Consider the following 13,620-nt stretch of genomic DNA (forward strand, 5'->3'; position numbering starts at 1 on the left):
AATTTAGAGGGTTTGGAAGGAGACCTCAGGAGGAGGTGTGGGGTGGTACTCTGAGAAGGGATGGTGGAAGGAAAACATAAGGTGGGCATTGGAAGAACCCCCAAATAGACATTGAAGACAGTTGCCCTACTGTTGGTCACAGTAGGGAAATTTCTATTTTATCTCAGACTTCTATCAAGGTTCACCTCTCTGCTATTCCATCTTACTGTAGGGGCCCTGGAGCTACATATTTTGACTTTGATCCTGCAGTAAAAACCTTCATGAAAGGTTTGCTTAGGACCTTTCCACCAGTGCCATCTCCGACTCCAAGCTGGATTCTCAACCCAATATTAACAGCGTTAATGGCTTCTCCATTAGAATCCATTCACAAATGCGATCTAAACTTGCTTTCGTGGAAGGGCGCCTTCCTGGTGGCGATCACATCGGCAAAACGGATCAGCAAACTACATGCTTTATTCACAGATCCTCAGTTTGCAGTCTTCCTGAAGGATCTGGTAGTCCTCAGAGCGCACCCGAAGTTCCTCCCGAAAGTGGTGTTCGCAGTGAGTCTGTCGGAGCGCATCGTGCTGCCAACATTTTCAGCAATCATACTTCCAGCACTAAATGTGCTGTAAACTCGCTAAACCTGTCCCAAGTCCTTAAAATTTACTTGCAGCTCACTAGCACTTTGTGCACCTCCTCCAGGTTATTTGTTTCCTTTGCAGGCCCTCGCAATGCACAAAGCATCTCCAAACAAGGTCTTTGCCGATGGGTAGTAAACTGCATTACCCACTGCCACAAGACAAGGGCAACCCACTTACCCATCCAGCTACTGCCCATTCTACATGAGGGAGGGCGGCAACCGCAGCATTCCAGGCGGTAGTGGCCATGAACATATGCAGGGCAGCTACCTGTAGCACGCTCCATACTTTCGCCAAGCACTATTGTCTGGAAGAGGATGCCGAAAAGGAGTCAGAAGTCTGACAAGCAGTCCTATGTAGGGGGGGGGGGCAATGGTATCACAAGTATGACACTGACACAATAGGTACAATTGGAAGTTTCTGTGGTTGGAAAAACTCCTACTTTGCTCTATAACTAAGATGGTAGTAGTCTCGACCATCAAACGATAAATAAACAGTCCTAGTGAAGTCCGTCAAAACAAAATGCCCTATACTAGCAAGACATCATTCCTGCTTTATCTCTTGTACAAAAAGTGTATAAAGGAGAAATGTATGCAAAGGATAAATTGGTGTTCAAAAGAATAAAGGTGGCTGAATCAGCTCTCCACCTCACGTTAGACCACACGGAGTAAGGCGGTCTCTGTAGGTGGGATGACACTCTGGCTCAGGTTTTCAACACAGACCAGTTCCAAACAAAACGTGGATAGAGGCCCGTCTGGCCTTCCATAGTAAAGCCTCTTTGGCGACTTCCAAATAACATTTCAACAAAAGTTCACGTAGGTCCCCTGCTCTCGGGCTCAGACCTTTCACAACAAAGTTCACATATACTTGCAGGGGCCTCCCTTCCCCAAGCTTTTTACACTTCGGGTCTCCCTCAGTTGGGCTCAGAGCGCTTTTGGATGTCGAAGACTTTGGAATGTGCGTGGCTTTCTTTAGAGACCTCTGCAGGAACACTTCGACTCACAATTCAAGGTTTCAACTGTTCACTCTCCCCTTCTCTCAGGGTCAATTTTGCCAACTTCGCTTTTACAGTTAGTTCACTTTATCGCTACAAACAATGCACCTTTCACAGAGATTTTCGAGTGGGCTACTTCCTTTTGCCGGACAACTCTGTTACTCAGTACCGCCGATTTCACAGCTGCCCTTACTTCAAAAGTTCATTCACAGGTCTGCCTTTCTTCGCGTCTCAACAACACGCGTGCAGCCTTCACTTGCGATATATAATGTTGCCACTTCAAACTTTGACACACACCGGTCTCTCAGGTCGCTTGCCAACTCACTGGCTGTGTGCATTTCTTTCTTGGTTTTACGATTTCTAATTCACCTGTCAAGGTTAATACCCCAGGCTTGGCCTTGCCTCCCCAACTCTGCCGTTCACCAGAATGGGTTGCTGGCGTCCTTGAAACATAATGCAGCCTTCTGATGTGGGACTCGACCTTCTCCACCTGTCTTTCTAGGCCTGTTGGAGGCAACAACCTCCTGTAGAGAACTCTTAGGGTTTTTCCACCCGCTGCTCTCGTCCCTTGGTCCGTCGCTCTGCTCCAGTAGGTTTGCCTTCGCCCCGGAAGTTCTGCTCGTACTGGTGTTCCACCTTGCTCCGAGTGTGTCTCTAGGTTCTGCCTTTTATCTGTGTGAGGAGATCCAATAGGTATCGGGTATGCTTTTAGAGTCGAGTACCTGACTGCCTGTCCCGATTAAAGGGACATGTCCAGTGCGATGTATAAGAGTTAATCTTGTTATACTCAGTCACCCTCTTCCCCGCCCTATTGTTTGTGTTAAAAGGGGTGGCCGGTAGTTGGGGCTTCAGAGAATCCTAAAAAATAGGATAGGTTGGATGACCAAAAAAAGGGTGAATACCGCGTCTCACCATTGGCTGCCTCACCCCCATTCCCCAAAGGCCCCCTCACCCAGGCGATCCTCCCGCACTGGTCCACCCTCAGGAACTGGATCCAAAAGTGATGGCCCTGTCCTGGCCACCTGGATGACAGTCCCTGAGGAATAGCGGGTGAGACATCTTTTGGTTTCTCACACCTGCAACACTTGTTTACGTGAGGTAGGAGCAGTCATTGGTTCCTTTCATGCTCAAGCATGCATAATGTGTTTGGGGGTACTCTCAGTAGGGTACTAATGGGGACCTAATGTGTGCTTCAGTGAAGTAGGTGGCATGCCTCCACTGCTTGGTATTCTATTCAAGGATATGAAAGATCCAATGCTGGAAAAGTCTTGAGTTGCTTACCTGTAACTGTGTTTTTCTAGCATTGATATCTTTCATAGAATCTGATGCGCTCACCCACCTCCCAGGTGAGGCTGCTCCAGATGCAGGCAGTCCTCAATCAATCCGTTACTATTAAGGGCTCAAAATGTGAATATAGCTTCCAGGGTTGGCGCTTAAGCCCGGCACTCATTGGTTGGGGACAAAAGGGACCAAAATGAGGTGGGGGGACTACACAACTGAAAGTCTTTCAGGCTTCATTAGCAATGTACATTTCTTTTTGTATGGAACATTTTTAAATTACTGGGGATTCCCAGTCTGACGGCAGTGAATATTCAAGCATGTGAATGTATGAAAGATACCAATGCTGGAGAAATACAGTTATAGGTAAGTAAGACTTTTAGCTTCATAAGCAGCCCTCTACTTGTTGAACTGCAGCAGCAGAGCCATGAATACTTGAGGCTCCTGATGAAGTTGCATAGCATGCTGCACATCACTGCAGGCTACACCCAGGCATAGCGTAGTCGCCACTCTGAATGAAGCAGCCAAGCTATGGGCCTATGACTTCCAGAAAGTCAGAATGACATTGAACAAAGTGTGGGACAGTGAATTGGCTGCACCCACCAGAGATGGAAGGCACTTAGGAAGTCCTTTCCTGGTTGAAAGAGGGTAGAGCTTCACCTCACGGGATTTGCATTTAGCAACATTTGTCGGCACAGCAGCTTTAAACATCCCTTCTGTGGCCTCTCGTATTTCAGATTACAAGTTCCAGTGGTCAACTTATGGAATGGCCCCAAATCCACTCTAGTTATGCAAAAGCGTCAGCTGTGGGACCCTATCCAAGCTATTAAATGACCTGCAACATTCAAGCTCTGAGTAGCCTTCAAGCCAGTTCTCAAGTACACAAAGGCACTTCCCAGACTCTAGCCAGACCTGGAGCGCAGCTTGAGCACTGAGAGAAATCAAGTCCAGGCTTCCAGCCTCTTGCTAATGTGGTGCACATATTTTGTTGCAATGTGCTTGGACATTCAAATGTGGCTGGAGCTTCCTCTCGGTCATAGATGGGAAGCTCTGCCCCATCTTTGCACTTACACTTAATTAACATTGTCGGACAAAAATGGGACTTTGGGTTTCCATCAGGCCGCAATACTAGCTTGTGACCACAAGAAAAATGTCACATGAGTAATGTTAAACAGAATGTGAATAACCAGTGTAAACAATTGATCCTTACTGGCTTTTTGAACAACAATGCCACCTAGTGGACACCTGAACCAATACCAGGCACTGATACTAGAGCCTAGTTGACCATTGGACAGAATCGCTTTAAAAATCTCTTGTCCTCTACAACAAACAACTTGTCATGCCTGTCGAATTTCCACTCCCCTGACATCATTCGCTGAAAATAGGTCAGATTCACACAATCAATCAAAAGATAAGGTGTTGATTGAATTGAAAGAGATGCGAAAGCTGACAAAAGAAAATTATTTCCTAACAGTAACAACACTTGGTAAGCAATAAGGGTGATTCCTGACAAACTAATGGTAAGATCAGTATAACTATTTACCAAAATATAGCCCTTCTTAGAATTAGATTTAGAAATCTAATAACGATCCTTCAATAATGGGGAAAGCTAAGAAAATATCTAAGTGTGACAGTCACTGGCTTAGTACACTCGAAGAAGGGTAATACATGCAGGTGATGAATTTCGAAAAGGCGACAATGGGCTAGATGTATGATATAATTAATAATTAGCAGGATAGACACACCTCCATTAAATATTAATAGTTTCTTTGTTGCATGCGACCTACTTGGATATTTGCATTTCTCCAGAGAGATCTATTTTGATCTGTCTGTGCGAGGTGATATCAACCATTTCGTAGTCACTGGCTCCTTCTGACTCACTGCAATGTTGCAGCCGAGAGGACGATTGAAATATCTCAATTAAGCAGTGAAAGACTTGGGGAATCTATGAGAGGCCTCTTGATTTGACGGCCGTCTTTTGATATGCTGTGCTGGGACTTGAGCTCCGAGGAAAAGCTGCAGTTTGTGCTTGAAGGAAACGGTTGACCGGAATTTGTAGTTATTGACTCAAGCAAGAGAACGTAAATCAGTGATTGGAGGTGCAGGACAGGTGAATGCAAAGAGGGAATAACCAAGACAGATGGGGAACAGGGATGGCCAGCTGGATAACTTCTCTCTCCGGAACTAACACCAAATGTGCTCTTGCATACCGATCCTTAGCTATAGGAATATTCACAACATCGAAGAAAAGGAAAGGTGATGTCTTAATTCCAGTTTACTGGAAACAAGAGTTGATACTACTTGGGGAAGCAGCAGGGAAGCTAAGACATCGGCACTATACAAGGAGCTTGCAAACGATAAGAAGCCACAGGTTTGCAATGTGTGCAGCTTCGAATCAATCGGGAACTCTCTTTAGAGAGACCGACCATAACACAAATGGCGTGGCCTAAATCCTTGGGTCAAAGCTGCGAGGGCTCAGCAGTGCACAACTATTGTAAGAACAAGCATTGGCAAAGCAAACGGTTTAGGCATTTTGTGTAGGTATGGAATAGGCGTTTGCTAGGCACTGATATAAAGGTACTACCTGGGCATAAGATTGCAACAGCTGAAAATTTGAGGGATTACCTGGGTATACGATTTCAGTACCTGCCTATCTAATATATCAAGCCAAAACTGTTTGCTTTGTCATTTATTGTTTTTAACAGCACTTCAGTGCACGTGACAGATATAAATGAAGTGGCACACTTCTTTAAGAGGTTTCTATCACACCAGTAGCCATTTACAGTTGCAGTTAAGCCCTCAGCAATCTGTTTAGAAAAACACTTTTAGGCTAAAGCTTGATTTTATTATAAGAGCAAGCTCGATGTGTTTTGGACAGGGAGGGACAACGAGTGGGTGGGTATGGCCATAGGGATTATATTAGCATTGCACACACCCATTCATGTTGAGGTTATTTGTTCATAAAACGAAGCATTTTTTGAACAATTAAATCAGCTGTTTCAGAAATGTAGACCTCACTACTGCATAACTCAATTCTTCCTATCTATTTCATTGCAATTTTAAGCGACTGTAACTCTCCCATTCTACTGAAAAGTTTAACGCTGTGAATTGGTCAATTATTTTTTTCAGAGGCTTTGTATATATAATATGTTGTACATTTTCCTTTTTTAGGTGAAGGTGCAATTAACCTGGCTTTAGCCCAGAACAGAGTCCAAGATGTCAGTTTTAATGGACCCACTGGAGCAAACAGTGCGACAAACAATGCGGCAAGATTAGAACCTGGATTTCCCGCGCAGAGTGGTACAGGTGAGCTTGAAGATGAAACATTGTATTATCTTTTGCATAAATGCATTATAATACATTGACTATTCTTAGTCGAACCAAGAATATATTTATTCTGGGGGAAAAAAAGTTTGTTGCAGGGACGTTAAGGTGAGAATTTAACGCAACAAAACCCCTGCAATTCAGCTAAAGCCACCTTAGCTTTGCACTCCCTGCTGCGCAGCCTCTAACCTCATTGGTGACCTCATTAATGACACTATGACATCACTGGTGACATCAGTGATTATTTTATTTTTTTTAAACTCTTTTTTATTAGGCAGCGTGGCAGCAAAACAGGCGAACAGCGCCCAGCAGGTACAGACTGACAATACAAATCATGATACAGTCATACGGAGATTGCACATTAAATGATTCAAAAAACAGAATTACAAACGACATGCGGGGAGGGGAGGCTGATCAAAGTAATATGGGAGGAGCTCTCGGACTAGTAAGAAAAAGCAGGTGGAGGGGAAGTAACCGGAGTCATGTCAAGGTCGGACAAGTAGGAGCGGAATCTAAGCCAGATGTCCCTAGGCCTGGAGTGGGTAGGTTGCATGTGAGTCAGAGGCCCAAGTAACCGCCTTTAACCATTGGGCATGTGTGGGGGACATCAGTGATTATTTAACTAATGGCATCAGACATAAGATCTCTCTAGGTAGTTGCACATATTTAGACCACCCTTATGTTTCTACATATGTGATATTAGCATTGTTTAAAACAGTAAACAGCTACACATGCATCATATCACTACTTGTGAAGCTTTCCTTTGTAGTACTTTGGTAAAAGATATCTGAATTATAAATATTTAATATTTTACAAATGTTTACTTACTTTCAATAGCAAAGTTAAAAAGTACACTGATCAGAAATTTCCTGTTTGTGCCAAATATTTGTAACACTATCTTTTCTGATGCTTGTGAATCTGCTTAGAACCACATGCTGTGCATATAGTCGGACATGTAGTGGTCATTGCACAGTATTGCATCTTTCTTTGAACATCAAGAAGGGACGTCGACCTGGGAGTTTCTGTAACTCTATCCCTACCGTGAAGTGTAGTGTACCCATGATCCGTCACGCATCGATGTCCCCCAGATTGTTTTTCCACAATACTGGTCGTTAGCTTTAATATGGAGCTCGTGTTAACGGGATTTATTGCTACATTCTTCACGTCTTTGATGCATCATTTCGACGATGTAATTGACGGACGTTTCCTGTTTCCCGTCCTGTGACTCTCTAGTTGAATTTTCGACAGCTTGCGACAGCCTTCACCATCAGGCTTCGGCCTTCAGAGTAGGGAGATTGGGGACCCTTATTCTCGTCATTTCTCTTTAGAGAATGCCTTTGCTTTTCCTTCTTTCCCTTTTCTGGCTGCTCTGTTTCTACTTAATAATGGAGAGCACTCTGTTTATTATTATTTGTAAATAAGAGCAGGGCGCAAAAGCAACAAGAGGAGTGTAAAACTTAAAACTTGTTTAAATTGTGTCCTTCCTGTAATCAGATGTTTCCTTGGAGGGACACTCTTAGTGAGTGTAATAACGGCTTACGTTGTGACCATGACGTGCAGCGCTGCAAGGCCTGTCCACTCTTTAAGCCTAAAACGCTTAAAGAAAGGCACACAAAGCGGTGGGCGGACTACGCCATGCAGGGCTAATCTCATTACCCCACTGGTGCATCTGACCAGGACCCCTCCAGCAGCCATGGCTCCAGTTCAGAGGCCGAAGACACCGTTGCACAGTCGGCCGACTCTTGTGTGCCTGTCCCCATCCCCACTAGTCATGCTGAACCCACTGCTATGGGGAGACCACCCTCTGGTTTTAGGGGGCACACATACTTATACCACCAAAGCTAAACACACAACTCCTTGGCTTCCCTCGGCGGTACCATCAAAGAAGCCTAGAGCACCCGCAGACAGGTAGAAGGCTTCGGTGGGGCCTGGGGAACCTTCGGTTCTCGGCCCTCTGTGATCGCGTGTGACGCATGGTACCCAGTCTTTCACTTCACAGGGTGCCTCCCCTAATGTTTCAGTGCCTGTTTCCCACACGTCGAAAGACAAGTCGAAATGCGCTTCTTTAAGTAAAACTCACCCTAAATTGAGGCAAAAGCACACCCACTCCCCACCGGGACTCCCATGGTTCTGGTCCCCAGTCACACCCTCCTTTACCTCCAGGCTATACTCGGGCCTCCTCTCTATTGTCACAGTCCTTACAAGGGCCTAAAGGCTCTATTCAGGAAGATTTAGCTTTCCCATTTCCAGAATCTCCAACTACCAGCTCCTGGACTAGGGAAAGGTTTAAGGAGTGTATGGCAAGGTCTGTGAGTTCATTGATTTTTCATACAGATTTGACGAGATTCTTCATAAGATAACTCATTCCTTCGAGGATGACGCTAGGCCCTACCTGATCCCTCTGAAGATATTTATCAGGAGGATCAGTATGATCCAGATGAAGATGTGTTCTATGTCCCGGACCAAGATGATGTGTCCCAAGATCTTGTCTCTCATGACCCAGATGCATGGCTTGATATAGATGACTAGGGTGTCTGGCCCACTAGCCCTGCTCATGAGGCAGAGCCCGACTATATTTTTTTGGATGCCACTCCTGTCACCCAGCCCAGGCTTCCCCTATTGACTATCAGCTGCTCCTCTATAACATTCTTAGGAAGGCAGCAGACCATTTCAAAATTGTTAATCAGGAAGTAGTGCCTGACTCCGACTTTGTGGAGGACATCCTTAAAGAGAAGGTTCTGGTCAGCCAGGCCATTCCCCTTCTCAACTCTATTAAGAAGCGTATTGCCCCTTCTTTACTTACGCCCTGCCTTACTTGGGTGGTGAACCCCCACGTTGAGAAGATATTTCGACCCACACCCTCTGATCCCCTCTATATTCGGGGCACTCCATTCCGGGCTCCCTGGTAGTCATCACAACCAGAAGGCGCACAGGTATTCCCATGTCTTCGGCTGAAGCTCTTCCAGATAAAGACTGTTAAAAACTCTACAACTTGGGCAAAAGAATCACTTCTTCTGCGGCTTATTGTACTCTGCTTACCAGCTTCAGTGATGTCTAGTGAGTTCTGGTAAAACATGGACTTCCGAATGTTCATGACCAGCTAAGTCACAGCTGCTTCGGATTGTGCAGGTGGAATGTTGGGTCACGCAGAAAATTCTAAAAAACACGCTCATCGCCGCTAAAATGATGGCAGAGTGTTAGCAGAACTGATTCTTTTAAAATTCCATACTTGGCTAAAGAACTCCAGATTTAAACATGAGACTCAAGCCTCACTCATCAATAAGCCCATCGAAGCATCAGCTCTCGGTGGTTGACGTTGCTCTCGAGATGGCAAATAAGGAACATGAGACACTAAAATCTGTCAACCAGATTTCCAACAGGACGTACGTGCAGCGCAGGGTGTTTTCTACCCGCCACCCCTTTCGGAGGCAGTCCTGCTCTAGAACCGCTCAAGGTTCCTATGGTAAAGGAGGCTCACCCTGGTACTCTGGCCAAGGAGCACCCAATGCTAATCAGGCACCCTCAACAGCGTGGGTTTCGTGGCAAAGGAAGTGGTATGAATGCAGCTGCCAGAAGGTCCTGTGCCCCTGCCAGCAGATGACTTTCTGGTTCAGGTTCCACTCCCATACATCTCCAGTAGGTTGTCGGATGACCTGCTTCACCTACGCGTGGGAGGGGATCACTTCAGACAAGTGGGTGCTCAAAACAGTAGGTGAAGGTTATTGTATCGAGTTTCTTCAAAAACCTTGACATCACCCACCAAAGAACAGACTGTATCCAGACAACCTCCTCATACTTCAAGCAGAAGTAGAGGCCCTGCTGAAAAAGGGAGCGATGGAAATCGTCCTAGATCATCAGGTAAACAAGGGTATCCAATATACTTCCTTGTACCCAAAAAGGATTTAACCCTGTGCCCTGTATTAGACCTGCACCCTGCAATCAAGTATGTCAAGCCTAAGAGGTTCAGAATGACAATTCTGCAGGAAGTAATTCCACTGCTAAAGAAGGGGATTACATGGCCACATTGTATATGAAAGATGCATGCTTTCAAATTTCAATGTTGTCGGCGCACATACCCGAGGTTCAAGATGGAGAACACTATCAATTCAAAGTACTCCCTTTTGGAATTGCCGCTGAGGTTTTTACCAAGGTTTCGGCTCACTTGCGGTGACGGTCTGTTCCAGTGTACCCTTATCTCGACTACTGGCTCATAACAGGAGACACACATCGGGCGTGTCTGGAGAACACCCAAAAGACTGTAGACCTACACTTTCAACTAGGTTTCTCTATCAATGAAATAAAGAAATCAAGTCTTGTCCCTAGCCAAGTGAAACAATTTCTGGGAGCCCTAATTCGGACAGAAGACGGACTTGTCTTCCCCTCCAATGAAAACATGTTGTTCCAGATCCCTCAGTATGTAGCCAGTCGCCAGATAAGTGTATGGAGAGCCATGCAGCTATTGGGAATGATGGCATCCTGCATTTTCCTGGTTCCAATGGTGTCAAGCAAACAGTCAGTGGGATGATCTAGTGGTTGTCTTAAAAGTCCTCGTTCTATCACTGCAATGGTGGACGAAGGACAACCTTCTGAATGGCAGTAGAGGCCACTCTCTCCACAGACTCATCTGTCAGGTTGGGGCGCTCACCTTCTCCACCAGACAGGGCATGGCATGTGGTCATAATCAGAGAACAAACACATCAACCTGTTAGAGCTACGAGCAGTGTTCAAAGCCCTGAAACAACTGGAGGGGAAGACCGTTCTAGTCCTAACAGACAGCACCACGGCCATGTTTAACATGAACAAGCCGGGAGGTACTCGCTCTCCAGGTCTGACTAAACAGTCACAAAGCATTTGAAAGCGGGCACTCAAATACAACATGTTCCTCGTCACAACACATTGCAAGGGAATACAATCTTCTTGCAGATGTGCTCAGCAGAGACGTGCAGCTACCCGCAGAACATGAGTGGCGTTACACTAACACATTTTGCACAACGTCTTTGCAGAATGGGTGCATCAGACATCACACTCTTTGTAACAATGAGAATGCATAATGCCCAGACTACGCCTACAAGTATCCCCAAAAGATGTCCAAGGGAAACGGTCTCTGGATCAAATGGTCCGGGAGATTTGCTTACGCTTTTTCCACAGCTGCCCTCCTCAAATGGATAATTCATGAGATGCACCTGGAACAAGTTACATGAATCCCGATAGCACCAATGTGGGCTCGCCGGCTGTGGTTCTCGCATCTCATGAGAATGTCACTTTGCCCTCCGGTGAAGCTGCTTTGCCTCTACAACATGCTGGCCCAAGAACAGGGCACAGCACTGCACCCTTGCCCTCAAACTCTAAATTTAGCAGCATGGCTCCTGCAGTCTTAGATGTTGGTCATCTCCAACTGCCCCCATAGATGTTAGGACATTCTTGAAGAGGCACGAAAACCAAATACCAGACACTGTTATTCCTGTAAATGGAGACGTTTTGCCATCTGGTTTGGTACTCTTAACATCAACCCTATTGACTGTTCACCCACACACATTATCCTTTATCTAACTCGGCTCTTGGACCCAGGGATAGTTTTTAACTCACTAAAGGTCCAACTGGCTGCCCTCTTGGCTTACACCACCTCTCAAAGCAGGATTTCCTGGTGGAACGTCCCGGTAATCAAAGCTTTCATGGAAGAGAAGAGACTTCACTCACCTATTTCTAATCCAACTCCCGGACGGACTTGATTGTTGCCCTTACTAAACTTATGGGCCCTCCTTTTGAGCCAATGCACAAAGCTAGTCTTAAGGCTCTCCCCTAGAAGACTGCCTTTCTGGTGGTTATTGCTTACATTAGGAGAGTTGGTGGACTGCAGGCTCTCTCATTTCAAGACACATTTGTTACTATTCAGAAGGACAAAATGGTTATGCGCACACACCCACGCTTTGCACCTAGACTCATTTCCAATTTCCATGTGAACCAGTTCATTGAACTTCCAACATTCTTTCAGAATCCCACTAACTCATCAGAAAGAAGCCTCCATACACTAGATGTTAGAAGAGCAGTGATGTATTACCTTAATAAGACAAAGCCACTTCGAAAGACAGATCAGCGATTTGTCTCTGTTGCTGCTCATAGAGATGGGGACAATGTCTCTAAGACGGCAATCTCTAAATGTGTTACTCGCCGCCAAGCTGAACAGGCTGGGGCGTTGCTCAGAACCTCAAATCTGCAGATAAGAGGGAGCTGCTCCGGAATACTATTCAGCCCAAGCTGTGGTAATTTCCCAAAAGAGAAATAGCCAGAACCAGGCCTCCTCAACCTGAGGATACTCTTCTATGTAATACACCCCTCTACTGTGCTAAGATAACAGACAGAGGAGTTGATTACCCAAAAGAGCGGAGAACATCCACACCAATGCTGAAAAGGAAAAACTGATAACTACAGTTGACAGGAATTGCTAGTACAATAGTTCTAACAGTGAGCAGCGTACCTGAGAGGCATGGAATTGGTATCACTAATGGTGTGAGGTAGACAAACGATAGATGGAACTGAACCTATACAAGGAAAGAACAATTACCCACCATTCCTTTGAGCACAAGACTCAACCTTACATAGAGCAAGGACAGCTTATCCTGTCTTCATGGAGTATAGACTGAATGTGAATGAGGTTTCAACGATGAGAGAAAAAAAAAATGGTAGGTTAGTATAGAAAACTCCCTGAGCGGCACAGAGAGGAAAACAGAACGTCTCCTAGGCAACCGCCAGCGCTGCAAAAAAGGGGACGCCATCCTCCTGGACAAAAAGGGACGTGCAGACCATACAGGGTACAAACGAGGACCCGATGTAACAAAATGGATCATTAAATGTATCCAAATGTGTTGCGCTCACTAAGAGAGATTTACCCTTTACGCCTAGAGCACATGATTCTCTGAGAAGCCGCGGACCGAGAAGAAGGCTAAGCAGCTCAAGCAGGTCCCACCGGCTCAGGCTAAGACCTTGTCAGCGATGGAGTTGGAGACTGCTGCAGCTAAGGGCGCTGACCCTGCGACGGTATCCCCAAGGCGGGACACCGCCACAGCGACTTTGGCAAAGTCTGCTGGCACGCCAGAAGGGAGCAAACCAGTTCCCGGCCCAGGTTCAAGACCCTCTGGAAGGGGGAGGCAAAAGGGGGGTGGCAGCGAGCTAAAGGTGGGTGGGGAAGGCCCCAAAACTGCTGCCCTCTTGTCCACAGACGACAAAGACCAGGACTCCTTACTATAAGGAACTCATGGTGTCAACAGTAAAGACAGACACAAGTGATCACAGTTCAAGGGTGTTTATTAAACTGTATAGGTAGGAAAAATCACCTGCTCTAAACCTAAATCTAAGATGGGAGCAAGCTACGACCATCAAATAATAATAAGGCAGTCCTAGTGGCGT

At 45.8% G+C, this 13,620-nt stretch overlaps 1 protein-coding gene across 3 annotated transcripts in view; it reads left to right on the forward strand.

Moving 5' to 3' along the window:
- The window catches only part of NCOA6 (nuclear receptor coactivator 6), a 1,612,994-nt gene that overhangs the window by 299,626 nt on the left and 1,299,748 nt on the right, over positions 1–13,620 (forward strand). For all 3 annotated transcript variants that reach the window (XM_069652283.1, XM_069652284.1, XM_069652285.1), the window contains exon 5: positions 6,064–6,198. In XM_069652283.1, coding sequence (XP_069508384.1) covers positions 6,064–6,198 — 135 coding nt within the window. The remainder of the gene's footprint in view (positions 1–6,063; positions 6,199–13,620) is intronic.

This window comes from Ambystoma mexicanum, chromosome 3p (genome assembly GCF_040938575.1).
Source record: "Ambystoma mexicanum isolate Mex_15411 chromosome 3p, UKY_AmexF1_1, whole genome shotgun sequence".
Lineage (NCBI taxonomy): Eukaryota > Metazoa > Chordata > Amphibia > Caudata > Ambystomatidae > Ambystoma > Ambystoma mexicanum.